General features: G+C 56.5%; 1 protein-coding gene across 3 annotated transcripts in view; it reads right to left on the bottom strand.

The window, feature by feature from the left end:
• Positions 1–895: 895 nt before the first annotated feature.
• The window catches only part of DCHS1 (dachsous cadherin-related 1), a 55,788-nt gene continuing 29,490 nt past the window's right edge, over positions 896–27,193 (bottom strand). For all 3 annotated transcript variants that reach the window (XM_080375742.1, XM_080375744.1, XM_080375743.1), the window contains exons 7-21: positions 26,978–27,165; positions 21,978–22,074; positions 21,644–21,801; positions 18,771–19,605; positions 18,217–18,456; positions 17,609–17,734; positions 17,108–17,317; positions 15,673–16,536; positions 15,065–15,178; positions 9,905–10,116; positions 9,584–9,738; positions 8,188–8,318; positions 7,385–7,671; positions 6,391–6,529; positions 896–6,142 (exon numbers count right to left, since the gene is read on the bottom strand). In XM_080375742.1, coding sequence (XP_080231868.1) covers positions 3,528–6,142; positions 6,391–6,529; positions 7,385–7,671; positions 8,188–8,318; positions 9,584–9,738; positions 9,905–10,116; positions 15,065–15,178; positions 15,673–16,536; positions 17,108–17,317; positions 17,609–17,734; positions 18,217–18,456; positions 18,771–19,605; positions 21,644–21,801; positions 21,978–22,074; positions 26,978–27,165 — 6,371 coding nt within the window. In that variant the 3' untranslated portion in view covers positions 896–3,527. The remainder of the gene's footprint in view (positions 6,143–6,390; positions 6,530–7,384; positions 7,672–8,187; positions 8,319–9,583; positions 9,739–9,904; positions 10,117–15,064; positions 15,179–15,672; positions 16,537–17,107; positions 17,318–17,608; positions 17,735–18,216; positions 18,457–18,770; positions 19,606–21,643; positions 21,802–21,977; positions 22,075–26,977; positions 27,166–27,193) is intronic.

Raw genomic sequence — 27,193 nt, 5'->3', positions numbered from 1 at the left:
CAGGTGTCGGCAACGGGGGAGACTGGGAATCTGGGAGGCACCTGCTGGGCAGACTGTGTGCCCGAGACCAGTTGCTGGAGAGCTCCACATTTTAGGGGTGTATTCGTGCTAACAGACCTTCATCAGCCAGTGAGGGGAGCAGGGTGAGGCTGTTGGTGCTGTTTGTGTCTGTCCGTGTTGTTCTGTGTGGCCAGCTGTGTGCGTGCATATAGTTGTGTCTTGTACACCTGTGTTTGTGTGTGTACCTGTCAGGAAAACATGCTCAACCTTACTACTGGTTAGACCTGGGGCCATGGCACTGCGGCAGCCTCACCTGCTGGATTCAGCAGCCTCTCACAGAAGGACTTGCATGATGTAGTCACACACGTGGGTGCCCGTGGCCTGGCCAGGGCAACAGCCAAGCCAGGGCCGCGTGTGCAGTGATGCCGTGACAGGCACCACCAGAGCAGCCAGGGGCACCTCGGCCAGGCCCACAGCACTGTGCTCAGGCTCTTGATTTCCTCTGCTATGCTACAGGCTGAAATACCTGCACCTCATGTGCTGGCCTGACCTGCTGCAGAGGCCAGGAGGCAGGCAGCTGTGGCCAGGCAACAGGGCTACCTGGAGCTGGCGGTGTCTGCCCCAGGGGCCAGAGGCAGCCACAGCACAGCCCATGTGTCCCAGCCAGTCCCAGCTCTCCCAGCTAAGTAGCTGCCCAGAGCCAAGTGCAGGGTATGGGTCCTACCCGGGTGCCTGTGGCCCACGGCATGTCGACAGCAGCCAAGCTACGTGCTGAGCCCCACTGTGCCTCACATCTGTCTCCCACCTGCCAGCATTCCTGGTGTTCCTTCCCAGCACCTGGTGGGGCCATGGTGCCAGCCCGCCAGCCCAAAGCAGCAGTGATGATGTCCATCTCTGTACAAACAAGTGTGGTTTATTAAGGCATTTCTTTGAGAAGTTGGCACTTGGGTCCAGGCTGTGCTGGAATGGCCCAGTGTGCAGGCCGATGAGCAGCGCCCAATACATGCAGCTCAGCGAGACACAATACAAAAGGTACAAACAAAGTAGAAAACAGGAATCATAGTACAATGTGTAAAAATAAATAACTGGAGGCATGGCTCCTGGCTGGGCTCAGCAGCCCACGGCTGTGTCCCCCCAGACCAAAGCGGGGCCGCCGTGTGTCTGACCCTTCCATGTGGCATGCAGGGGGAGTGACCCATCCACATTTCCCTGTCCCAAACATGCAGGGCGGAGCAGGACTGCATGGCGACCCTGGCCAGCACAGGGCTCAGGGAGCACACGGCACCCTCAGCGTGCTCCCCACGGTGCCCCTGAGCAGGGTAGCCCAGCCAGGAGAGAAGAAACGAGGGGTGCCTGCCCCAAGAGCCTCCATGGGCTGTCTCTGTGCTGAATGAGGCAGAACCCATCCTCTTCTCCCAGAGCCACCTTGGGTCCTCCATGTTTCCAGGCAGTGCAGGCATGGCCCTGCAGCCCCCCTGGTGCCACTATCCCTGTCCTGTGTTGCTGCCCGGTGCCCAGGACAGGTCCCAGGCACCAGGGACCCATTCATGTGTGCATTGTGAGGACCAGGGTGCAGCACTGTGCCCACGATGCAGGGACACTCACAGTGCAAGCTGGGCTGGGACCTGTGGCAGAAAGGAGGAGGCTTAAAGCTGAGACAATGACAGATGGGGCTGCAGTCACAGATGGTTCTTAGTGGGAATTGGGGGGGGACTGGGAAAAAGTGGTGGGTTTTGGTTGCTGTGACAAAACATTTTGGGCTGGAGTTGCAGCCGTGGTGCTGACATGCTTTGGGCTGAGGCTACAGAGTGGGTCTAGGAAAAGTGTGACAGGGAGGAAAGTCCCCCAGACCCTTTTCTCAGATGACTGGGTCTCCTCCCTGACACCACAAATGCTCACACCCAGGCTGCCTGTGTAAGTGGGGCTGCCGCGGTGCTCCACAAGCCCTGTTCCCAGCCCTCGCTCTGCACCCTTGCCTGTGGGTCACAGAGACTGTGAGCATCCGAGGGCCCAGGGCCGCAGTGGCAGGCCCTAGGACAGCACTCCCTGGGCACAGGGCTGCGCCACACGTGCCTGCTCCACCACGAGCAGCCACGGGCTGTGGGGTGAGCACTGGGTGTGGGCTGACTGTGAGTGGTGCTGGAGTGAGGATGGGGACCAGCCCCACTGAAGAGTGGCTCTATCCCATGCTCACAACATGGCATGAAGGAGTGGTGTGGAGCCGTCCCTGCACAGAGGGCTGAGGTCCAGGGGGTGGTGGTTCTGGCACCTGCCCACATTTTTGAGGTGCCCTGGTGAGCATGTCGCACTACAGGCCCCTGGGGGAGGCCATCTGCCCAGTGTCCTACACTGCGGCTGTAAGATAATGAGCTGGCTGCCACCATGCCAGCTTCAGGCCCTGTGGCTTTTTGGGGTACCCCCTCCCACCTGCTCCCCTGCAGCCCTGCAGGCTGGCCACCAGGCCTGGGGCAGATGGAGCGGGAGGAGGTCACTGGCTTGTGTCACCAAGGGGCCACATCACTGCCTTTCCTGGGGTCAGCTCTGCCACAGCTCTCACACTGCTGCTCCTGCCAGCCCTACTGCACAGCCTGCCTGGTGCCTCGGCAGTGTCCGTGTCCAACGCTCCAGCCAGCCCGCAGCCCAGAGAGGTACATGGCCCCAGGAGTAGCTTGTCCGGGAATGGGGCTCCTGTGCTGAGCAGGGCACCCACCTCCCAGCTCAGGCCCCAAGGAACAGGGCTCTCCAGAAGCTCTGGGAAGGAGATTCCATAAAGGGGTCATATGCAGTGGTGGGAGCTGGAAGGGCTTGAAAGACCCCAAAGGATCCCCTTTCCCCCCACCAGCCATATGGGCAAGCAAGCAGAAAGCAGGCACTGCCTTCTCCTCCCACTCCAGCTTGGCCTGGGGTGGGCTTCCCCTCACTATCAGGAAGCAGGTTCAGCCACCCCCGGCCCCACAGGCAGCATGGGCAGACTGGCAGGCTGCCGTGGCTGTGCCTGCTGCGCAGCGCATCCCTGCCCTGGGAGTATTCCGCCTCAGCCCTGTGAGCTCCCGTGAGGAGAGGGCCAGTGGGGATGGCTCAGCATCCTGCTGCACCCAGGCTGCTGAGTGGGTCAGGCAAGTGGCCGGGGAAGGGCAGGGTCTGCAGTCTGCAGAACCCCAGCCCAGCAGGACAGGGAGCACCCATCTTCTCCCAGCTTCTCTCAGAGCGCACAGTACCATGAAGCACCATCCTGCCAGGCACCGGTGGAGACACCATGAGCAGTACAAGGAACCATCGCCAAGGGGTGCTGGCACTAGAATCAGCAGTCCACTGAGCATCAAAACCAGCACTGAATCTGCCAGACCACAGGGAGTGGCAGGAACCAACAGCCCCAAAGGACACAGGAACCCACAGCCCATGGGGGCCCCGGGCCAGACAAGGTGCTGGGAGAGCAGGATTAGCACCTGTGCAGAGTAGCCCTGGCCTTGGCCCCGCTCCTGACCCCACAGTTACGGGGTGGGGCAGAGGAGTCCACGGGCCCAGGTCTAAATCCTGAGCTCGGCCTCCTCAGGGGGCTCCAGCGAGTGCTCGGCACTGATGGCGGAGGCAGAAGGCCCCTGTGAGATGCCAAAAGGCGAGACCACAGGGGAGCGGGCAGCCAACGGGGACAGCGAGGGGGAGAAGCTGGGCGACATGGCAGAGGATGAGATGGAGCCCTCATGGCTGATGGGCGAGCGGCGCAGGGAGGACGGGTGTGGGAAGGTCCTGCCTGGTGGCGGCTTGGGGGGCACAGACTTGGCACCCGGGTGGGCCACTGATGTGATGAGGGGTGGGGGGTCAATGCGAGGCTTGGGCTCTGCCTTGGGCTTGGTCGGGAAGGGCTTGCGCAGGGAGCTCTCATCCTTCAGGCGGGCAATCTCTGTGAAGACGCTGGCCAGTGGCTGGAACTGGGGACACCAGTTCAGCAGGTAATCCCAGTTGTAGCTGCCGCGGAGCTCCTCATCACTGGCCACAATGGCGGTGAGCGAGCCCTCCACAGAGGGCTTGCCATCCTCTGGGAAGGCATAGTCCTGAGGCTGGGAGGAGACACTGAGGCCGCAGCGCACGCCGAGGAAGGCGCTGCCTCCTCCATCCTCGCGGTACAGCTGTGGGGGTGGCCCTGGCAGCAGCAGCCCAGAGCCCTTCTTGCTCTTGAACCACTGGGCGCTCTCCAGGGCAGCCGGCTCACAGGAGATGTCGGACAGCTGGTCGGCATCTTGCTGGATGCCGGAGTCAGGGCCACGGGCAGAGATGTGCTCCTGCATGGAGGCTGTGATGCTGGCCACTCGTGGGTACTCGTTGATCATTCGGATCTCATCGTCTTCAGCGGCTTCAGCAGAGCCTCGGCCACTGGAGTGCGAGGGGTCCAACGAGCCACCCCGCGTGTAGGGCCCTGCCGGCTCGCCCCCATACCCCGGCAGGGCCTGGTGGTAGATGTGCTCGCCCCCGGAAAGTGGCGGCTCCTCGTGGCCGAGCTTCTGCAGGGAGCCGCTCTGTACACGGCCCAGTGGCCTGTCCCCCTCTGCCTTCTCACGGCCCCGGCGGTGCCGGGAGCGGACCAGTGCCAGCACAATGGCCACGGCAGCCAGCACCACCACAACCCCCAGTGAGGCAGCCACAGCCACCAGCAGCAGGTTGAGGTCTGGAGCCAGGCCGAAGGAGGTGTGCGTGACATCAATAGTGACCTGGGCAGCAGCAGAGCGGGAGGCGGGCAGGGGGCTGCGCGCCTGCACCTCCAGGCTCATCTCACGTGGCTCCCTCTTGGCGCGCCCAGCCCCAGCCTGGGGCTGGCTGTCCACACGCAGGTAGATGGTGCCTGTGGTTTGATTGATGGCAAAGTACGGCGAGGGCTTTGCCAGGGAGTACAGTACGACGCCGTCAGCCCCCTCGTCCTCATCTGTTGCCAACACCCGCCCAATGCTCTGCCCTTTGCGGGCACCCTCAGGGACCTCAAAGTTGAAGGAGGGGCTCAGGAAGATGGGATCATATTCGTCCTCCCCTGTCACCAGCACCCGCACGGTCACTGTGGCAGAGGCATTGCCAGCATCAGTGGCCCTGACTAAGAGCTGGAAGGCTTTGGCTCGTTCATAGTCAAAGGTAAGTCGGGAGCGCAGCTCCCCAGAGCTGCTGTTGACAGCAAAGGCATCCCAGCCCTCCACCATGGTGGGCTCCCCCACTGGCTGCTCCAGCACTGTGTACCGCAGTTCCCCAAAGACACCACTGTCTGCATCAACAGCACGCAGTGTGGTGACGAGTGTGCCAGGAGGCAGGTTCTCCCGCATGCTGGCACTCAGCACCTCCACCGGAAAGTACGGCTTGTTATCGTTGACATCCTTCACCTCAATGGCTACAGGTACCAGTGCAAAGTGCCCGCCTGGCACGTCTGTGGCCTGCACCACAAGTGTGTGCAGCGCCTGGGCCTCTCGGTCCAGGGGCCGTGCCAGGCACAGGGCCCCTGTGCTCTCATGAAGCTGGAAGAGCCCATGCTGGTCACCTGAGCTGATGGTGTAATGAATGTGGCCGTGGGGCCCCGAGTCAGCATCATGGGCCACCACACGCAGCAGCTCCATGCCGGGTGGTGCACTCTCACTCACTGCTGTGCGGTACTCGGCTCGGGTGAATATGGGTGGATTGTCATTGACATCCCGCACAGTGATGAGCACAGGCACTGTGGTGCTGCGCTGCGGCAGGCCCCGGTCTGAGGCTGCTACAGTGAGGTTGTAGACAGGGATGGTCTCAAAGTCCAAGGGCTCCACAAGCACCAAGGCACCCTGCGTGTGGAGATGCCCCCCTGCCCAGGCCACCCGGCTCTCCACCTGGAAGGCATTGCCGCCATTGCCACTGACAATGGTGTAGTCAAAACCAGCATTCTCCCGGGAGAGGTCGGCGTCACCTGCTTCTAGTGTCAGCACGGTGGTTCCTGGGCGCAGGTCCTCAGGGATGCTGGCATTGTAGCGTGGCACCTGGAAGCTGGGGCTGTGATCATTCACATCCAGCACCTGGAGCTGCACTGTGGCCCAGGATGAGAGGCTGGGAGAGCCATGGTCACGCGCCTCCACCACCAGGTCCAGGGTGGGCTGGCTGGCATCGAATTCCACCCGCCGGATGGTGAAGAGGGTCCCTGTGTGGGCACAAAGCCAGAGTCAGCATGGGGGACAACAGGGAAGGGTGTTAGGTGTATTGGCTGGAGGAACAGTCATCTGGGACGCTGTGGTAGGAACACCACCCCATCACATCTGCCTCACTGACCACCGCAGAGAGTGACCAGGTGAGAGGATGGGCCTGGGTCAGCATGGGGACACCTCCCACTGCAGGCACTGTCAGAGTAACCCACAAGATGGGCCCCACACAGCAGCCAGCCGCACGCACCATTGCTGGGGTCGATGGCGATGTCAGGGCTGGGCACGGCCAGGTGGAAGGTGACATCCCCGTTGCTCCCCGAGTCTGGGTCAGTTGCGCTCACAGTGAGAATGATGCTGCCTGCAGGCGTGTGTTCCGGCACTGCCACCTGGAAGAGGAGGAAGCCCCAGTCAACGCCAGGTCCCCTGTGCAGGCACCTGATCCCCCTGGCCTGGAGCCAGCCCGCAGGGCTGGGGAGAAGGGCTGGGGCTTGCCAAGGCAGAGATAGCTAAGGTGGCCCAGCTCATCACCGTCCCCACCTCCGCACCAGGGCCATGGCTGGCACACTGATGGGGCCTGTCCCACATGCACAGCACCTAGCCTTGTTAGGGTGAGTCCTAACCAGCTTCAGCATCCAGTTCCTGATCCTTTTCACTACTTTGCTCTGCTATTCCAAATAACTCTTTCATTTTCTGGTATTTTCTGCACAGAAGGTATTTTACACAATTTACAACACCTCTTCCCTCTTCGGCGTGCCAAACAGCATGTACAGACAGTTCCACTGGTCCATGGTCTCACAGCCTTCAAGCATTTCTGGGGCTTCCCAGCTTCTTGCATCTCTGCTCCAGAGATGCAGCACATTGCACAAGTCACCTTTCATCTAGTGATCTGCCTATGGGCCCCCAGGCCAGGTCTCACCAGAAACACTTGTCCAGGTTGAGACCAGTTCTGGCCCTCCAACTGTTCCCACCTACTCCAGCATGTACCACCTGCCTGCAGCTGTGCAAGCCCGCAGCTGCTGATGCCAGGGCTATGTGCCTGGGTTCAGCCTCCTGTCCATGCCACAGTGACAGCACAAGGGGTGTCAGGATGGTGGTGGGGGTGCAGGAAGAGAGGGGCCGGAACAGGGGCCCATCCTCAGGGGGATCTCTGTGCCTTGTGAGGCCAGGCGAGTCAGGCGGGAGCAGGACAGAGGCTTGTCCAGGATGGCCTGCGCTGCCTGACACACCTGCGTATATAGTACCTGATAGAAGCCCTGGCTGAAAGTAGGTGCGTTGTCATTCACATCCTCCACAATGACGGTGAGGTTGGCCTCGGTCTCGTGGCGGGTGTCAGAGGCACGCAGGGTAAGGGTGTAGTGGCTGCGCTGTTCATAGTCCAGTGGCTCTGTCAGGGCAATGTGTCCCCCATATCGCAGCACGCTGAATGTGCCCACGGCATCACCATCCAGCATAAGTGTGTAGGAGAGTGCGGGGCCTGAGTCCACGTCGTTCCCAGTCAGCTGGGCTATCTGGGTGCCCAGCAGCGTGTCTGTGGAGAGGCAAGGCATGAACAAAGTAGCCCCATCTCCTTGGACAAGACCTGGCTCATGTTGTGGGAACCCAGCTCAGTCCAGTGCATGAGCACTGGGAACAAGGGGGAGATGCTAGGGGCGAAGGGGAAGGTCTGGGGCACCAGGCAGGGCAGGTTGAGGCTGACACAGGCACAGGGCACACAGACTGAGGACAGAGAGCAGGCAGGGCAGGTACGTGGAGCTGGAGCCCCTACAGTGCGGGCAGGGGGCCAGGGATGAGTTGGGAATTCAGCTGGTTCCTTCAGGACACAGCTGCAGCACAGGGGCCATACAACCCCCAGTCCCAGGCTGCTGCAGATGGGGCAATGCCAAAGAGCTCAGGGGGAGCTCAGCCAGTGGGTCAGCACAAGCCAGCCCTTGGCAAGGAAATGGACAGGCCTCTCTGGGGGCTTCTCCCTGACCCGCAGGTGCCCATCGCGCCTCAGCGCTTGCCATCCGTGACGCATTACCTCATGGGGCTGAGCTGCACTTACTCTCTGGGACCCGCACCTCCCAGGGAAACGGGATGGTGGGGCTATTGTCATTGATGTCCATCACCACAACTGTCAGCGTGGCAGAGCCCACAAGAGGCGGAGTCCCTCTGTCCATTGCTGTTACCACCAAACTGTGGGCAAGCACAAGGGCACAGCACAAAGTTCACAGACATGTGGCCGTATGTGTGAGGAGCAATGCATGCATATACAGCATCTGGAAGTTGTCAGGGGGTACTGCATGTGTGCACAAGGTTGGAGAGTGTACATGTGGTAGTGGAACTGTGCACAGCATCTGGAACGTCTGGGACAATGGGTATGTGCAGAGCACGTGGAGTGCATGTGTGGGGCAGGGGATGTGTACATCAAGAGTACGGTGGGGCAGGGCAGCAGATGGATGCATATCTGAGGTGCACGTTCGGAGGGCAGTGGGTTTGTGTCCAGCACCTGGAACATGCGAGCAGGCAGTAAATGTGGGCAGCGGATTCCCACACAGACCTAGCATGGGCATATGGGGACAAAAGATGCACACATAGTTGGAGGCTTTTGCAAGGGGAGGTAGTGGTGCACCCACAGCATTTTCAGTCTGACAATGGGCAGGGGGTGGAACGTATGTGAGAGATGATGCAAGCAGAGCATGTTGTGTGGTGCAGGGAGACAGGCATTTGGAGCGTATCTGGGTGTTAGGGAATGCATGGAGCCTCTGTGCAGAATGGTGATGGGTGTGTGAATGGAACGAATGCCCCAGGCCTCCTCATGCCTGGGAAGAGGGGAGGGAGACACGTCGCCACTAGAGCATGCACACAGCAGAGAGAACATAGCCTGGGTGGGGTAGCAGAAGTTGTTCCTTGCATCTGAACCACGCATGCGTAAAAGGGTAGGGGAAGACTTAAATTCACTGTGTGTCATGTTTGCCATTATCTTATATACATGTGGCTAGACATGTGCACATGGTGAGGGGCCCAGAGGACCTTGGCTGAATGCAGAAGGACTTGCAAGAGGGTTCAGGGCAGTGCATAGTGCCTGAAGCGTGTGTGTCAGGTCAGGAGGGTACAATGCATGGGAGTGGGAAGGGACTGAGCATATGTGGTCTGGATTGAGCAGGCAGGAAAGTGAATGGGTGCAGCTTCTGAAAGAAGTCCACGGCCTCCTCTCACATTCTTCTCAGATGTGAAAAGACCAAGCTGAACATGGCCATCTGACATGCCTTTGATACCATTTGCTTCCCGTGTTAACACTAAGACTAAGTTCCCGCTGTTTGGCAAAAACATTTTGCAGACAGGGCTGAGACAGCTTTGGGTGGCACCAAGTAGCAGAGTATCCTTCGCAGCCTTGGAGATGCTGCTCCACAGCTACACCCCCCTCATATCTGTGGCACAAATTAGCTGGCTCCACTCACCGGGTCTGGGACCAGATCTCCCTGTCCAGGATGGCGGCAGTAGTGATGGTGCCAGTCTGAGGATCGATGTGGTACAAGCCTGTCATTGGCAGGGACTGGTTGATGGCATAAGTCACCTGCCCATTCGCTCCCTGATCCAGATCATCTGCCAGGACCTGAAAAGCGACATGAGAGATGCAGCAGTGCAGTTGTGGAGCCCTCCAAGGCTAGACCTATCTGTAGGTGCCAGCCCCAGGCCCACGGCACAGCTCCCTCCCCCCTCCCCCTGGCAGAGAGTCAGGCCACCGGCCTGGATGTCCCTGTTTGTGCCCCCAGCAATACCTGGATGACTGGTGAGTCATAGCTCTGTGACTCCCAGATGAATGCCACATAGTTCTGCAGCTGGAAGCGTGGCAAGTTGTCATTCACATCTTGTAGGTTAAGGTTTATGGCCATGAAGCCAAAGGAAGCTGCTGTCTCTGCCTGGACAACAAGGCGCAGCCGGGGGCTGGACTCGAAATCCAGGCTGCTGGAGTCCTGAACAGAGATGGCACCTGGGAGCAGGGAAACAGCAGGATGGGGTGAGTGAAGAGGGGCTGAGTGATGCAACAGCACATGCACCCCTCATCTTCTCTTCTGTTCTCTTGCACTCAGTCCATCCTTCTGCTCACCCATCCATTTTCAAATAGACAGAACAAACTCACTGAGCTCTTGTGAGCCCTCTCCAAACTGACAGCCTTCTCGTCAGTTCCAGCCAGCTGCCCTGGGTGATAAATCCTGCACCTTGCTTGGGCCGGACAGCTTCTGCTGACATTAAAACATGCAATAGTCATCCCACTATGGAGACACCATCTGAGGTGCTGGCCAGTTTAAAAAAGAACTGCTCCGTGTCAAGCTCATACGACTACACAAGCTCATCAAACTCCAAGCCAAAGTCATAGAATCATAGAATCATTTAGGTTGGAAAAGACCTTTAAAATCATTGAGCCCAACTTTAAACCCAACGCTGCCAAGTCCACCACTAAACCATGCCCCTAAGGGCCACATCTACACATCTTTTAAATACCTCCAAGGATGTTGACCCAACCACCACCTTGGGCAGCCTGTTCCAGTGCTTGAAAAGTCACGTAGCTGCAGCTATTAGTCTAGGTCAAATCCTTACAAAGACACTGCAGGAGCTGCCAGCAGTTCTTCTGCTATGGGTCTCAGGACAGATATCCATTATTGTCCTCCTGAGCCACTGTGCACCTGGAATTTCGTAATGACAAGCTATTGCTGTCCCACCCAAGAAGGTGGAGGTCATCCCAAAAAATACACTAAAACAGCTGGCAGCATTCCTACAGGCATACACTCAAATCTAATAAGGAAGAACAGTGCTCCTGTGGCTGAGTTCCTGCCTTGGGGAATCCTGCACAAGCCTCACTCCCTCTGCAGCCTGTTTCAGCATCTACATGCAACTATCAGGTGAAGTGGTCAGGTGATAGGGATGTGGTATCAGGCACCTAGAACAGCTATGTGGCCTTGGACGAGCTCAGCTTCTGTGTAAGAGCTCTGCTGGCAGCTTTGGATGACCATATGAGTTCCAGTGCACGCAGCTGAAACCAGGCCATACATCCGGGAATGGAAAACACAAGATTACAGTTACCAGCATGGCAGCCTGGTTTGGAGAATGGCTGCATCCTCACCTCATGCAAGGTGGTGAGGGCTGGGAGCTGGCTGTGCTCCCTTGCCCCTCTGGCACCATTTGCCACAGTATGGGGCTGAGGATGCTCCTGTGGCATTCCCCGGCTCTGGTCTTGTCCACAGTGGGCACTTTGGACATTGGAGCTCTCCAATGCAAAGCTCCCACACAGCTCCTGGGGACATCACCTCTGGTCCTCTCTGGAGAGGAGATAATCCTGTGGGTGGCTTGAGGATGGTCATGGACTGCTGCCATGCACTGGTCCAGTGTCACAACAGAGCTGAAGGACAGGGGCCCAGTACAGCACTCTTTGGCAGCTGGCAGAGGGCAGGAGAGCAGCACTGTGCCAGTGCCCTTGGCCTCCCTCATTGTGGTGCTCCAGCACTCCATACCCAGTTGCAGCATGCAGTCTCTTGCCCTGGGAGAAAGCAGGGCAGTATCTCACAGACAGGCAAACGGTACTCAAGGAGGGACACGTTTTTAAGGGAAAAATCCTGTATTCTGGGGACTCTGCCCAAGGAAAATGTTTCCTCATTGTGATGAAGTGTACTGCCACAGCAACCAAGATGCAATGCAGGTGCAGCCAGGGTGTGCCCAGGGTTCTGATAATCACTGGCACACACAGCTCGAGCAGAGACAAGACAAAGGGATGCAAAGGGACTGGGATCACAGGGGGATGCGATACTGTGACCCCATAAGGCCTTGCTGCAGCACAGCATGGCAGCTTGCCATGCAGGCCAGTGTCACAGCCACACACGGTGTAGCACAGCCCTGCTCACAGTACCTAGGACAGCAGGGAGAGGAGTCCTCACTGCATGACTGACCTCAGAGGTCTCAGCCTCCCACAGTGGGGAGCATGGTCCCTGCGTGCAGGGTCTGGCTGCAGACCTGGGTGGAAAAGCAAGGAGAAGGAGAAGTCTCTGTGAGGACTGTTCCAGCTGCGTTGTTGGCACTGGGTTTCAGGTGTGAGCTGCTGCAGTGGTGCAGGGCTGCACCAGCTCTGCTCAGGGGCAGATCCGAGCAGCCCCCGTTCTCACACAGCCTGGCTCTGAAAGGAATGGCCGGGACAAGGCATGGCTCTGGCAGCCCCATGGGCAGCCTGGGAGTCACTTGGGGTTGCTTTCACCCCCAGGCTATGATGTAGACTTTGGCTGAGAGACCTGAGTACACATAGGAGCAGGGTGACTGCTGGCTCAGAGATCTGGGTGCTGGCTTAGGGACCAGACAGAATTAGCCAGGGTGCCACCCTGTCAGCCCTTCCTTCATGGACACAGCAGCTTTGGCCAAGCTCCATAGCTATCACACGCTTACTTCTGAATGGCAGCTCCAGACAGACACGCTCCTTTGGCAGTGTGCAAAGGCTGCTCGTTTGGAGGCAGCAACCCCTGGGACTGGCAGCACGCGGGGAGCTGTGGGTGCAGCAGCTCTCCACAGTCAAAGACCTCTGTGAGCCTGATTGGTGTTTTAGTACACCTGCCTGTTGACTCTGGGTTTCCGGAACTGCAAAGTACCAACGCCTGAGCTCAGTTTGGGATTGGGGGTTACACTGTCTGGGTGCTGGCATGCACAAGGTGACAGAAGAATTGTGGTCAGGCTGTGCATGTAGCTTTGTTGCAAGGTGGCATTGGGCCCTCTGGGACAGCCAGGGTGCAGGCAGTTCTGCAGAGGCAGCTCAGCATGGTGCTGGGCCAGCTGCCATCATGCAGGGCTGCAGCAGGAAACCCGCAGCTGTAGCTCAGGTTCCTCAGGAGTCAGTGGGGCCATGCCCCACTCGGGGTTGGGACCTCCTTCATGAGATACGGTGTGCTGGTCCAGCCTCTCCACGGTGCTCTCAGTGCCCATGCTGTGGCTTGCTTGCAGCAGCAGCACGGTGCAGTGAGTGGCTCACAGTGACACCAGGGCGCTGTGAAGCCTGCATGGTGGCTGAGGGGATGTGTGCTAACACTGGGCTGCCGCGGGCACTGTGATTTCAAATGGGTACTTGTGCATGGCTGAGCATTTCCCACCATGCCTGTGGGCAATCTGCAGTGGCCAGTACTTTATCATGGTGCCAACGGAGGGCCCACTGTGCCGTACCATGGGTGGCTCACAAGGACCTGCAGAGCGGCCATGGGCTGCAGAGGGCACAAGCAGTATCAGAAAGATCTCTGTCAGCCTGGGATCCTGTCCCAAGCCCAACCATCTGGCAGGCACAAGAGAACAAGGGTTTTAGAAGAAGGTCCATCTTGAAGTCTGGGCTCTGAAGACCAACTTTCTCATATCATAGAATCACAGAATCACGTAAGAGTTTGGGTTGGAAGGGACCTTCAAAAGTCATCTAGTTCAACCCCCCTGCCATGAGCAGGGACATCTTCAGCTAGATCAGAGCCTTGCTCAGAGCCCTGTCCACCCCGACCTCAAGTTTCCAGGGATGCGGCACTGACCACCTCTCTGGGCAACCTGTGCCAGTGCCTCACCACCCTTACAGCAAAAAATTTCCTCCTTATATCGAGCCTGAAACTACTCTCCTTTAGTTTCAAAGCACTCCCCCTTGTCCTACCACTACAGGCCCTACTAGAAAGTCTGTCCCCATCTTTCTTACAAGCCCCATTTAAGTACTGAAAGGCTGCTCTAAGGTCTCCCCGGAGCCTTCTCTTCTCCAGGCTGAACAGCCCCAACTTTCTCAGCCTGTCCTCACAGGAGAGGTGTTCCAAGCCTCTGATCATCTTTGTGACCTCCTCTGGACTTGCTCCAACAGGTCCATGTCTGTCCTGTGCTGAGGACTCCAGAGCTGGACACCGTATACCAGGTGGCATCTCTCCAGAGTGGGGCAGAGGGGCAGAATTACTTTCCTCAACCTGCTGGCCACATTGCTGGGGATGCAGCCCAGCATTCCGTTGGCTTTCTGGGCTGTGAGCGCACATTGCTGGGCCATGTTGAGCTTCTCATCTACCAGTACCCCCAGGGCCTTCTCTGCAGGGCTGCTTTCAACCCCTTCGTCCCCCAGCCTGTGTTGATACCAGCTGTTGTGATATCCCCGTCTCTTCCAAACTACAGGGCAAGCACCAAACTCACAGCAAGGCACCCCTCACCCTGCTCTCAGCCAGGCTTTCCGTGATGCCGAGGAATGTACGGCCCTTCAAAGGCTGCCCTCTGAAGCACGTGGTGCAAACAATGCCAGCTGGCCCAGTGTCACTGGGCAGCACCCTGCAACCTGCATCGCTGCTCTGCCTGTGCCTGTGCTACCAGCCACCCACAAGCACCACTGATGTGTTCAGCACCTGCTGGCTGCTCAAGAACAGTCCGGTGCAGAGGGAAGACTCCGTTAGAATGCCCACTGGACAGTGTGCGGTTCCCTGTTTATTGTCACCTGTGGGACTGCACGGAGACAGTCATGAATCCGCACCAGTGCTGCAGTCACAACAGCTACATGCATATCAGAGAACAAAGCATGGCAGTACAGGTCCCTGGCTCTTGAGGCCCCAACACAGCATGTGTCACTTGGCTGAACTTGCCATTTGAGGCAGGGACTGCAACCAGATTGCATCTTAGTGATGGTCCTGGCCTCTGCTAACTCCTGAACCGGGCCTAGGAGGTTTTTGGGGAAAGGTCCAGTTAGGGGGGACCAAAATTGCGCTGGGAGCTGTGCTAACAACCTCTGGACAATGACAGGTTAGTGTCCATGTCTAAATGCTAACACTATTTAATTCACTGGTATACAGGTGTAGACTGTGCTCCTGTGCCTTTGAGGGGGCTCTGAGCCTTGTGATAGCTGTGCAGGCACTGGCAGAGCACAGGTGGCCTCCCACGTACTACTTCCCCAGGTGGTCTCGGTGCTGTACCTGAAGTGGGCTGAATAAGGAAAGCATTCTTCTCGTTGCCGCTGATGATGCTGTATGTGATGCGTCCAGAAGATCCCCCGGTGTGCATAGCTTGGATGCTTGCCACAGCAGTGCCTGGAAGAGAGAGAAACACTGTGAAGGGGCAGCAGAGTCTCAGGGCAGGGCCCAGAGAGGGTCAGGGTGGTGCTTGGGCAGCACGTGCTGTACCACAGCAGCCCAGCTCTGCCCAAGGACGCTGCTGCCAGAGGAAGTGAGATCTAATGGTAACTTTGGGCTCAGAACCAGGATTCCTGTGGCCTGTCCAAGGCCCCTCTGTAGTCTCACTGTGACCCCTGCAGACCTCCCAGGAGTAACTGGGCACCTGTCATTGCCTACAGTGATCCAAACACCCTGAGGCAAATGCACAGGGATTACCACCCTGAACAGCTTGGGCACCAGTCACAGCCTGCAGTCCCTTGGCTCTATCCAAAGCATAACGGGGCTTCCCAAGACCCTGCAGTGCTCCCTGGTTTGAGTTTTCCACAGCTTTGCCAGCCCAGCACCCACCTCCCGTCCTGTTCTGTCCCAGTTCATCCCAGCACTTGCTGGTCACTCTGCTCAGCTGATACCTGGGGCAGCATTTTCTGGCAGGGCCACATCACTGGTGCTCCGGGGAAAGCGCAGCCCCCAGTAGGGCTCTTCCTGCAAATGGATCACCACCACACCAGTAGAGGAGAGTGCTGGTTGCCCCAGGTCTGTGGCCAGGATGAAGAGTGTCCGCTGGCGCTGGCTGAGTGACCCCAGGGGCTGCAGCAGTTGGATATCCCCTGTGTAGGAGTTGATTGCGAAGGCAGAGTTGGGGGTGGCAAGGCGATAGAGGATGGAGGCATTGGCACCTGCATCCCTGTCCTCTGCCCTCATGGTGGCCACAACCTGCTTGAGGGGTGTATGGCGGGACAAGTTGACGGTGAGTGGGCTGTGCAGGAAGGCAGGGGCATGGTCATTGACATCTCGCACTGTGACCGTGACACGCACAGCTGCACTCTTGGGCTCCCATGGTGCTGAGTCCACAGCCTTGGCCAGGAAGCTGTAACTGGGTTGGCGTTCCCGGTCCAGCACCTGGGCACTTCTGATGTGCCCACTCTGCGGCTCGACCTGGAACATGCCAAGTGACTCATTGCCCAGGTAGTAAGAGACCTGCCCATTGGTGCCCTCGTCAGGGTCCTCAGCCACGAGCTGCAGCACCAGGGCACCAACAGGCAAGTCCTCTGGCACCTCCACCACGTAGGTGGGTTGAGCAAAACCAGGTGCATTGTCATTTAGGTCCAACACCCGCACGTTCACTGACATGGTGGCACTGCGTGGGGGGGTGCCATGGTCCTGCACCACCACAGTGAGGCTGTAGGAAGCAACTTGCTCCCGGTCAAGAGCACGTGCAGTGGAGAGGACACCAGAGACTGGATCTAGACTGAAGTCCTGCCTGGGGTCTCCATCTGGAAAAGAAGAGGGAATAACAAGACTGCATGACTATAACTGGTACAAGGAAGGACAGCATGAAGTCCGTCCCATTGTGACCTGGCAGGGAGGGCAGAGTGAGCTGTTCTCTGTAAGGGCCCAGTGAGATTGAATCTCGTTGGTCCAGGGGTGTGTATACGTAAGAATTGACTCCAACAGCTTACAGGCCAGTGCAGCTGCCAGAGGGAGCCCCCAGATAATGCATGGCATGATAACAGCAAAGACGTCTCACTTCGCAACCTGTAAATTCAACAGGTCAGACTAGCCAAGAGAGGTATGGAACTAGTCCAAGCCTAGGGAACCAGGCAAGAGCCTGGGGAATGAGGAACTGCAGGGTGTCTAGATCTTGGGGTGCACTTTACTGAGGGCAGAAAAACTAGAAGGCTGAGAGGTGGCAGCAGCTACACGCGGTTTGGAGCACGAGAGAACTGAAGCGGAACACGAACTGCCACGGTTGATGCTTCGCAGAGTCATGGGCAACCCAGGGTAAACAGCCCTTACCTACTGCTTCTTAAAGAAAGAAGCTACAGAGCTCCCTGTGCTCCTCACCTGCCACATGGTATTCCAAGCGCCCATTCTCGCCTCCATCAGGATCGGTGGCCCGCAGGGTGTAAAGTGCCACAGAGCTTTGGTTCTCAGGGACCTCCACAGAGCAGGACTCGCTCTCTAGGTGTGGTGCATGGTCATTCTCATCCCCCACTGTTATCCGCACAGTTGCCTTGGAGAGGTTGGGGGGCAGGCCACCATCCCGTGCATAGACTGCAGGAACACAGCAAGACCACTGCAGCTTGCCCTCCTGACTGGGAACTGCTATCAAGGCTGTCATATGCAAATGCCCAATCACGGGGGCAGCCAGGCATGGGATCACTGGCACTCCTGCATGCTCAGTCTACCCAACAACCCTATTGCCCCACAAACCCCCATCACATCGCATGGCCTCCCCTCCCTGCAATACTGCCCTACCCCAGCAGCAGGGAGCACCCATCTGCCTCCCCTGTGCTCCCTGCCCCTACGCTGCTGCACCCCTCTCGCGCATCAGCACAGCCCTACCCATCAGCACGTGTTGCTCCTGCTCCTCGCGATCCAGGGCACGTGTGGTGACAATAAGCCCCGTCTGTGGGTGGATGGAGAATGGCCCCCCAGAGAGACCCCCATAGGACACCTGCCCGTTGGCACCTGCAGGGAGGAACGCGGTTTGAGGGCAGCCCAGCAGTGACCCCAGAAGCCTCTTATTTGGCTCACAGCCCTGCACCTCCCTCCTCCCAGGCTTCCCACCCAGGAGCCATGAAGGCTGTGGGAGAGGATGAGCTCACTCCCTGGCAAGTAAAGCTGGGGCAGAGGTGTGTGGTGGAAGAGGTCCTCGCCCAGCCCAGCTTATAGAAGGGAAGATGGGCCAGTGAACCTCCAAGGAAGCAGAGGAGCTTGGAAGAGAGGCTTAGGGAGCAGAGGGAATCACAGTCCCTGTTCTCATTCTCAGCTCCTCCCAGGATTCAGCCTTCATCTCTTATCTCCAGGCCAGGTGATGATCCTTCCTTCCATGGTCATCCAGGCTCTCCAAACCAGGTGGAAGGAAGAAGAATGCACCCAGTTCTGGGTGCTGCATCTCCAGAAGGACCCCTGAACAAACTGGGCAGCTCACCCTTGCCCTGCATCCTCACCCAGGTCCCGGTCCATGGCCAGCACCTGCAGCACAGGGCTGCCAGCTGGCAAGTTCTCCATGATGTGTGCTTCATACTCAGGTTTCTCAAAAGTGGGAGCCTCATCGTTGACATCCAGCACCAGCACGGACAGTAGCTGTGTGGCGGAGCGGCGTGGGAAACCATGATCCGTCGCTACCACGGTCAGGTTGTGCTGTACCACCTCCTCCCGGTTCAGGGCCCGCACAATGGAGAGCGCGCCTGCAGACACAGGGAGACTGGCAAGCTGGGACCACATGGCACCAGGGCAAACTGTTCCCAGGACAGAGCTATTGCAAGGCTGCAGGCACTGCAGTGAGCCAGGGACAGCCAGGTCTTGAGAGAGACAGCAGTATCATGCCAGCCAGGTGCTATGCTTGGGGCTCTATGCACCCCGCAAGTCTCCTCCTCTGGGTTCCCCAGCCCATGCCCTCCTCCTGTGCACCATGCTACATCCCCTTGTGCCCCCGCACCCTCCTCAGTCCCCGTGTTCCCCGCATCCCTGCTGCGCACCCCGCACCCCCCTGGGCCCTCACCAGTGCTAGGGTTAAGGTGGAAGCGGCCGTCACTGTTGCCTGCTCGCAACGAGTAGCTCACACGTCCGTTCTCTCCCAAATCGTTGTCCTGGGCCACCACATGCAGCGCCACAAACCCCGTTGGCTGGTCCTCCATGACGCTGACAGCAGCAGGTGAGAGGAACACGGGCGCATTGTCATTCTCATCAGTCACAAACACACGGGCCGTGACAGCTGCCGAGCGGCGCTGGCTGATGTTGCGAGCCTGGTCCGTGGCCTCCACCACCAAGAGGAAGGAGGCAGCAGCCTCCCGGTCAAGGCTCTGGCGGAGGGTCAGCAGCCCCGAGCGGCTGTCAAGCTGGAAGGGAGCCCCGGAGGGCTCCTGGTGCAGCAGGGCATAGCGCACCTGGCTGTTGGGGCCCACCCCGTCCCCGTCCAGTGCCTGGAAGGTGAAGATGGATGAGCCAGCCTGGGCATTCTCGGGCACCACGATGGTGATGGGGTCTTCAGGAAAGGTGGGTGCCTGGTCATTGCAGTCTTGCACGTGGATCTGTACCAGCACTAGTCGGCTGGAGGGATAGCCATGCTGTGTGTCCTCAGCACTCACCTGAAGCACATGCCGTGCCCCAGCTTCATAGTCCAGCTCCCGGGCAGCGTAAATCTCCCCTGTGACACTGTCAACCACAAAGGTGCCATCCCCACCACCTCCTACCACTGTGTAGGTCAGCTGTCCTCGCGCAGGAGCATCTGGAGGTGCCACCGAGCCAATCACAGACCCTGGCCTGACCCCCTCAAGAGGGTGCAGGGTCAGCACAGTGGCATCAGGCCGTGGAAGCACCCGGGAGGATGGCAGGACCTGTAAGGAGAGGCAGCAGTGAGGGACACATGCCAGGGTGCTGTGTGCCAGGAGGTCCTACTGGGGAGCCAGCGCAGAGTGGGACATGGGGCCTGCAGGGAGCAGCTGTCGGGAAGCAAAGTCTCATCTATTGTGGCCTAACAGATCAACAGCAACCTGAGAACCTGAAAAACACACTGAGAACAAGCACGGGTTTTGACAGGGTGAAAGACGAGCTTCACCGGGAGAGTTAGGGTAGGTAAAGACAGACAGAGCTGCTGACTGGGCAGAGGAGGCTCAGGGGGGATCTTGCCAAATACAAAAACCTGAAGGGAGGGTGCAAAGAGGACAGAGCCAGGCTTTTCCCAACGGTGCCCAGTGCCAGGACCAGAGGCAATGGGCACAGGCTGAAACACAGGAGTGTCCCTCTGAACACCGGGAAACACTTTTCACTGTAAGGGTGACTGAGCACTGGCACAGGTAGCCCAGGGAGGTGGTGGAGCCTCCATTCTCAGAGACAGTCAAAAGTCACCTGGACATGGTCCTGGGCAACTGACTGGATGTCTCTCCTTGAGCAGGGTGGTTGGATAAGATGACCTCCAGAAGTGCCTCCCCACCTCAACCATTCTGTGAGTCTGTGATTGTGTTAGACACTGCAAAGGCAACAGACACCAGCAGAAAAAATTGTGCAAAACATAAGCAAGAGTGGGAAAGATGAGAGGTAACACTCATCCAGATGAGAGATATAGAGAAGAAAGATTATCCAATATTACCCAAAGATACTGGATTTAATTTGGGGATGAAGTGCACCTGCAGATGGGACAGAGGATGCATGAAAAGCCACAGTGTTATCTGAAGGGAAAAAAAATATGTTGAAAAACTCAGTGCACTCATGTCAAGGAGCTGGGGAAAAAGAGAATACAGCAAAACTGTCAGCCCAAAGGGGTATCAAAACTCGCAACTGTCAAGCAAATTGCTACATTATAGGGATGCCAACATGCACTTCAGGGACAACCTGCTTGCCAGCCTGGCCTGAACACTTTGAAGGCTGTAGAACAACTTTAGTGACAAGAACAGTTACAGACACGGCATAAAAAGGAAATGGAATAAAATGCATTGTGAAATGGCTAAAGGCAGATGTGCCAGGCTAACACCTCTGCTCTCCTCAAGGACAAAGGAAATGCAGTGATTCTAACTTGCCTGGGTTTTAGCTGGGCTCTGATGCACATGGGAGATCACTCATTACACTGAGAAAAGGCACAGTATGAGTGTGGCTGTGTGACAGAAAGGACTAGAAGACTGACTGGCTCAAGGAAAGCCATTAGCTGGCCTTTGCAGAGATGGCTCTTGGTGCTGGTATTTGCTTTTGACAGATGCAAGGGCACAAGAAAGCTGAGCACATTATGAACTTGTTGACGATGTTAGAGGGCACTGCCAGCACAGAAAGCAGCAGAACGTCAAACAAGGAGAGTCAAATGGCTTTGGGAACTGCAAGAGCAGGGACAGAAAGCTGTGGAATGGTGTGCTGTGAAGGTGCCTTAACTAGGGGGAAACCGAAGTCTCTGCTGTAAAAGGAAGCTCATTACTAACAACAGAGAAAGGACTTGGCTGTCTGGGCCAACACACCAGACAGCAAGTGCCAAAGTTATATGGACATGAAGAACACCCCGCATGTCAGCAATGCTGTTTTCAATAGTTGCTAGGAAAGATTAATTTGACTGTGCAGGGGACCTCTGAGGTCTTCTCTGCAACAGCATATCCAGGACAGGGTTTGCTGTCCAGGAAAAAGACAGAACTGCTTACTATTAATGCTGTTGACCACTTTACAAATGAGAACACACACAATGGCAGACAGACCCACCCCTTCCCATCCCAGGTTCTCCCCACACAGATTTTAGGGCTGGATCAATAGCTGAGCAAGGGCAGAGGGTGCACTGGGATGAAGGCAGTGGAGGGTGGGAAGGCGGGGAGGAGGGCTGCCAAGTAGCTAGATGGTGTTCTCCAGGACGCGAGCAAGGGATAGATGGTGCAGGAGAAGAGGAGCAGGGGTGCTGGATACCTGAATGCGAATGATGGCTGACGTACTGCGAGGTACCGTGCCCCTGTCACTGGCCGTCACAGTGAAGATGTACTCGGCACGATCAGATCGGCGTAGAACTGTGGCAGTCCGCAACTCTCCAGTAGCCATGTGCAGTGTGAAACGCTCTGCCCAGGCTCCTGCAGAAAGAAGGTGAAATGCTGCAGGAAAAAGCAGAGAGGAGGGAGGGCAGGGAGCAGGTTGGGATGGAGGAGGGAGCACGGTATGGCAGAGCTTGGGCAGTGGGCACCCATTTGCCCACAGGGGTGATGGCTGCAAGGCTGAGAGCACCATCAGTCAGTTCTGCAGCTCATACCTATCAGTGAGTAGATGATGGTCCCATTCTCACCCTCGTCGGGGTCCTTGGCCTGCAGGGAGGCGACTAGAAGTCCCGATGGCTTCTCTTCCAGCACCTGTAGCACAGCCCAGGGAGCAGCTGAGTGGCACAGGGCACCCTTCAGACTACCCCCACAAAACCCCGAGCATGGCACAGGATCTGCACCTCCCTACAGCAGCTGTGCACCTCACCCAAGGCACAGATCCTGCAGCAACACCCACAGGCTGTGCCCGTAGCGAAGCTGGCAAAGGGAGTTTCTGCCATGCCAGCCCTCCTCCCATACCGCCCTGTTTAGCAACCAGCTTAGCGGCGCTGGGGCGTGCTGCAGCAGTGAGCTGCAGTGTGATGGAGGGACACCATTTCACTCCTGTTATGCCTAAAGCCTCTACAGCTAGGTAAACCAGGGCTCCACCACCGTCCTGGTTCTTTCTGCCCCCCAACAGACACCTGCAAAGGTGTGAGCACTGACAGGCTCAGAGGCCAGTCACTCTGGGAATGGAAGATGACTTTCTCAGTCCCCACCAGCCAGCCCAGGGAGGTCTGCAATCTCTGGAAATGCAGCTGGCAGCTCTTCCTGGGCTTGGACACCCGGACTCTTAGGGCTTTTCCCTTCTCTCTCTTGTTCCTAGCTAGCACTGCTGACTACCTGTCAGTAGGCACTTAAGAACACCATTTTGTGCCAGTGCATCACAGTACCATCAAGGCATTAATTACGCACATGCTCCACTAATCCCGTATTCTCAGGTGAGTTACCAGCCTCCTGACAGAGACCACATGTAACAGCATTGCATGCAAGCACCTTTCCCAGATAGTTACGGAAATGGACCCATCCCCATTACTGTCTCTCACCACCTGTCAGTTTTTGGGATTACCCTCAGCAAACAACCCAGGCCTGCTGGCTGACCTGTCTCTCCTCCAGCACAGACTCCTTGCAGCCACCCACACCTGACGGGTAGGGCAGGTTCTCCACTTGGCACAAATTCTGTGGTCCCTTCCACACCAGAAGACATCAAATTCACATCCTGAAGCTACAGACCTCAAATGCACATCCTATCAGCACATCCCACAGCACAAATCATCCTCACAGATCTAGCTGTGCTAGGTGACCTCTGTGTGGTACCACTTTAATGCATTCATGAAAAAGACAAGTGGAATCAGAGCAAGAATGCAAGGAAAGAATCCCAGGAAAGAAGCTGCAAGCTCCTGAGAGGAGGCAAGTGTTAATGCTGTTGCACAAGCTGCTGGCATCACGCTGGTAGCGCTCAGGGAGGGGAGACGAGAGGAGCTGGCCTTGTTTAGCCAGGCCAAGCAGTGATGTGACTGCACTTTGTAAACACTGGGGAGAGGGGAGGGAAATTCCAAGGAGAGAGAAGAGCTCTTTAAGCAAAAACACAATATTGGCACAAGAACAAATGAGTATAAAGTGGTCAGAAATTAGTTTAGGCTGGAAATTAAGAGACGGTTTCTAACTACCAGATCAAGGAATCTGGAACAGCATTTCACAGCAGCGATGGAGGCAGAGGACCTTCTAAATATAGCTCAGCTGTTTATGAAAAGGAGTGTCTGCATGGACACCTCTGATTGGGGCCATGCTTAGGGGGCCCCTTCCAGCCCCTCCTCTGTAACAGGCTGGGGCAGAGCCTGCCCCCCATCCTGTCCCTAATCGCCCTCCATCAGGATACAAGGGGCTCCTGCCTCATGTGCATGGCCGCACTTCTCTTCCACAAGGACTCAAACTCCATCTGGGGAAAGCAGTGACTCAGCAGAGGAGTTCGATCTGCACAGGCTCCATGTACAAATGCCATCTCAGATGTACAACCAGACGAATAAACAGCAATCAAAATAGTCTTGCCTCTGCAAAAACCTCAGCTTTAGTAAAACTGCTACCAGGCAGACTTGTCCAGGTCAGGTGTCCACCCTCCAAGAAGGCTGCTGCAAATACCAGTTTGGTCCAAAGATCAGAGAGCCACCTCAACCACTGGCCTAGCTCTGACAGTGGCTGGCAGTGGATGTATAGAGAAGATGCAAGAAATAGGGTATGTACGGAATAATCCTTCTGTGAAACCTTCCCAGCTTCCAGCAGTCTGTGGCTAAAGTCACTTCCTGAGCCACAGATCGTATTTTTGTTCAACAGCCTTTGATGAATTTTTTTCTTTCCATAAATTCATCTAGTTTTGAACCCATGTAACTTTTGGCAATGATTTCACAATTTAATTATGTTCTGCATAAAAAAGTACTGCCTTTGTTTATTTGAAACCTGCTGCCTGGTCATTTCTTATGAAGCTGCCTGCATAGGTCTTGTGTTGTGAAAAAAGCAACTTCTAATGTCCCCATGACTTTCTCTGTGCCATTTACTGCACACCTCTGTTATATTCCTACAGTTTCTTCCATGCCAAAGAATGTTAAATTACTTTCTTTCTGCATGGAAACCATTATCTGCTGAAGATCACATTAACATCCTTTTCTGAACCTTTTCTAGCACTACTGCTTATTTAGTAGAATGGAGGCTGGGCAGAGCGTGTGTGCGGAATTTGAGAGGTAGGGTAATGATGTTTTCTTTAATTCTCTGTTCCTTTTCTAATAAAACTCAGCATTTGACTTGCCTTTTTGAATGCGGCTGAGCCCTGAGCTGACATTTTCACAAAGCATTCATGGTGACGCCCCAATCTACTCCTTAAACTTCCATAACCAGTTCAGAGCCCACCACTGTGTAAGTGAAATTCATATTGCTGTTTGCCATCTGTATCACTTTCCAGTTAGCAACCGTGACTTTCATTCCCCATCTTCTTTTCTAATTGGACAGTCAAACAAGATCTTTCTACAGTTCTTCTCAGGGAGCCCTCACCTTTATTACTATGAACACTATGAACAGATCAGTAACATCAACAACCAACCACCTCTTCCGGAGGACATATGTAAACACTAAATAGCAAGGGCACCAGCACCAGTCCTAGGCACCCACCAGTGATATCCCTGCTCTGTGAATACAGACCGCTTCTCCCCCTCTTTGCTCCCTCTCCCATTTCCCAGGGATCATTCCCTGGGAGGATCTACTACAACTGCAGTTCCTGGTAGTACTACTGCAACCACCTGGTCCTGCCAGTGTGCTACCAATGTGCTCGACAAGCGCATCTTGCAACCCGGCACTGGGAGATACCCCTCTAGCTGATGCTTAAAGCAAGGTGCCCATACAGAAACCTCCCTCTGCTTTGCCTAATGAACATTGATATGGACACTCCAGTGAGCAAATCTGCAATAAATCACTTGAGCGTTTATCATTCAGGTCTTACCTTCCCCTCCAAGCTTTTCTTCTACACCTAAATCGTGATTAACAGCGGCCTCTTCCTCTGCTTCACCCTTCCCTACCTGTGTTTCTAGCAGGAGAGCTTCAAACCACAGTGCCCCAATACTTGTTTTGTTCAGAACTGTCATAGCATTTACCTGCCTTCAGGACTCTAAATCTGTCCCGACTTCACTCTGTTTCCCGCAGGATGTGTATGCTTTTGTGGTACCTTTGTATGAGAAGACACCTCCCAAGCTCTAGCAGGACACTCCCAGCATTTCACGCCCCCAAACACTGGAATCAACTGCAGAACCTGCTGTGCAAGTGTGTGGTGGGTATCCCTGCCCCGGAGAGAGGACACTCAGCAGGCTGCAGACACGCAGTGTGAGCAATGCCATTTTGCAGAGCCTGTTCAGTCACAGCCTCAGCAATGCCACGGCTGGCCCCTGGCCTGCAGGAGAGACTCAAAGGCCAGAGCCCTGCTCAGACAGAGGACAAGACTAACTTTGCCTTCCTCTGCCTCCACCAGGCCCTGAGAGACGCCTTCATCCAGGCCAAGCCTTGACAGTTTTGCAAGCCGAGACTGCCAGCTGGACATGCAAGAAGGCAGCTGGGCAAGGGATGGCTGCAACCTGTAACAGGAAGGGAAAAAGCAATGAACAGGGAAGGTGTGACTGGAGGTGCAGTGTCCCCAGGGTCCTGTGCTGATGGTCATCCAGGCATGGCAGTGACCTGCCAATACAGTCCTGCCTGCTCTGACCTGCCTCTGGTGTGCGGCTCAGGCAGGACCTGTGACAGACAAAGGCTGCCATCACTGTGATGGTTTTGAACCCAGCACAGCACAAGTGGCTTTGAGAGCACTGCCTGAAGCGCAGCAACATGCAGAGCAAGCACATCCTTTTGGCTGCAGGTTCTCCTCACTCTGTGCAGAGGAGATGAGGACGGGGCTTCTACTGCTGCCCATCCTGCTCCACTGTGGCCAGCACCACTCGCCCAGCTCCCGCAAGCCCTCACCACAGGGGCTACAGCCGAGCAGATGCAGCCAGCTGGGGCTGGGGGTGGAATAATGGTCCTCACCCACTTCTGTTGAGCAGCACAGACATAAATCGGGTTGCAGCACACTCAGTGCCCGCATGACTGCTGCCACCACACAGCACTGAGGGGGAAGGCTGGCTTGGGACCCATAGCAGATTCTCAGAAAACCCTTGTGAGTGCAAAATCCAGCTGGGCAGTGCTTTCTTGACCTCCTAGAAAGCCAAGTGGCTATACCAAAATTCCTGAGACCTAGATGTTAATGGCAGCCCATGCTTCTCTGCTTGCCAGTGTCTTTCACCCCTGGCTCTGCTGGACCAGGTTTCGGGCTCCCTTTCGCTTTCCCTGCTTGCAGACGTGTGAGCCAAGAGCTTCTGCCTGCTGGTCAGTTCTATTGATCTCAGAGCCCTGTGCAGTCCTCACCTGCTCTGTGCACAGGGTTGTCTGCATTTCCCAAGGACATGACCAGTCGTACCGCATCTCAATCAGATTTACCAGACTGTCCTGGCTGCTGCATAGATGCAACTTGTGCCTGCTTACCTCCCACCCTGAAACTTGGCTGGGTGCCCCTGCCCACTCCATTTGCCCCTGCAGAACTGCCTGTCCCCAAACCCAGAGGCTATCACACCCCTGCCTCACCAGGGCTTCAGCCTGCTGCCCCTACCTGCACGGGTAGCTCCTGACCACTGGCCACATGAAGAAAAGCAGGAGCATTGTCATTCTCATCCAGCACAGTGACATAGACGGTTCCTGTGGCACTGCGGGGTGGCGCTCCCCCATCCTGCACGATCACCAAGAGCTGGTAGCTGGACTGCTGCTCCCGGTCCAGGCTATGCTTGGTGCTGAGCTCCCCTGCGAGGGAGAAGTGGGGACACAGCTC

Source organism: Falco punctatus (genome assembly GCF_963210335.1).
Source record: "Falco punctatus genome assembly, chromosome: 2".
Classification (NCBI taxonomy): domain Eukaryota; kingdom Metazoa; phylum Chordata; class Aves; order Falconiformes; family Falconidae; genus Falco; species Falco punctatus.
Note: the sequence above shows the minus strand (reverse complement) of the source record. Positions and strands in the feature narration are given on the sequence as shown.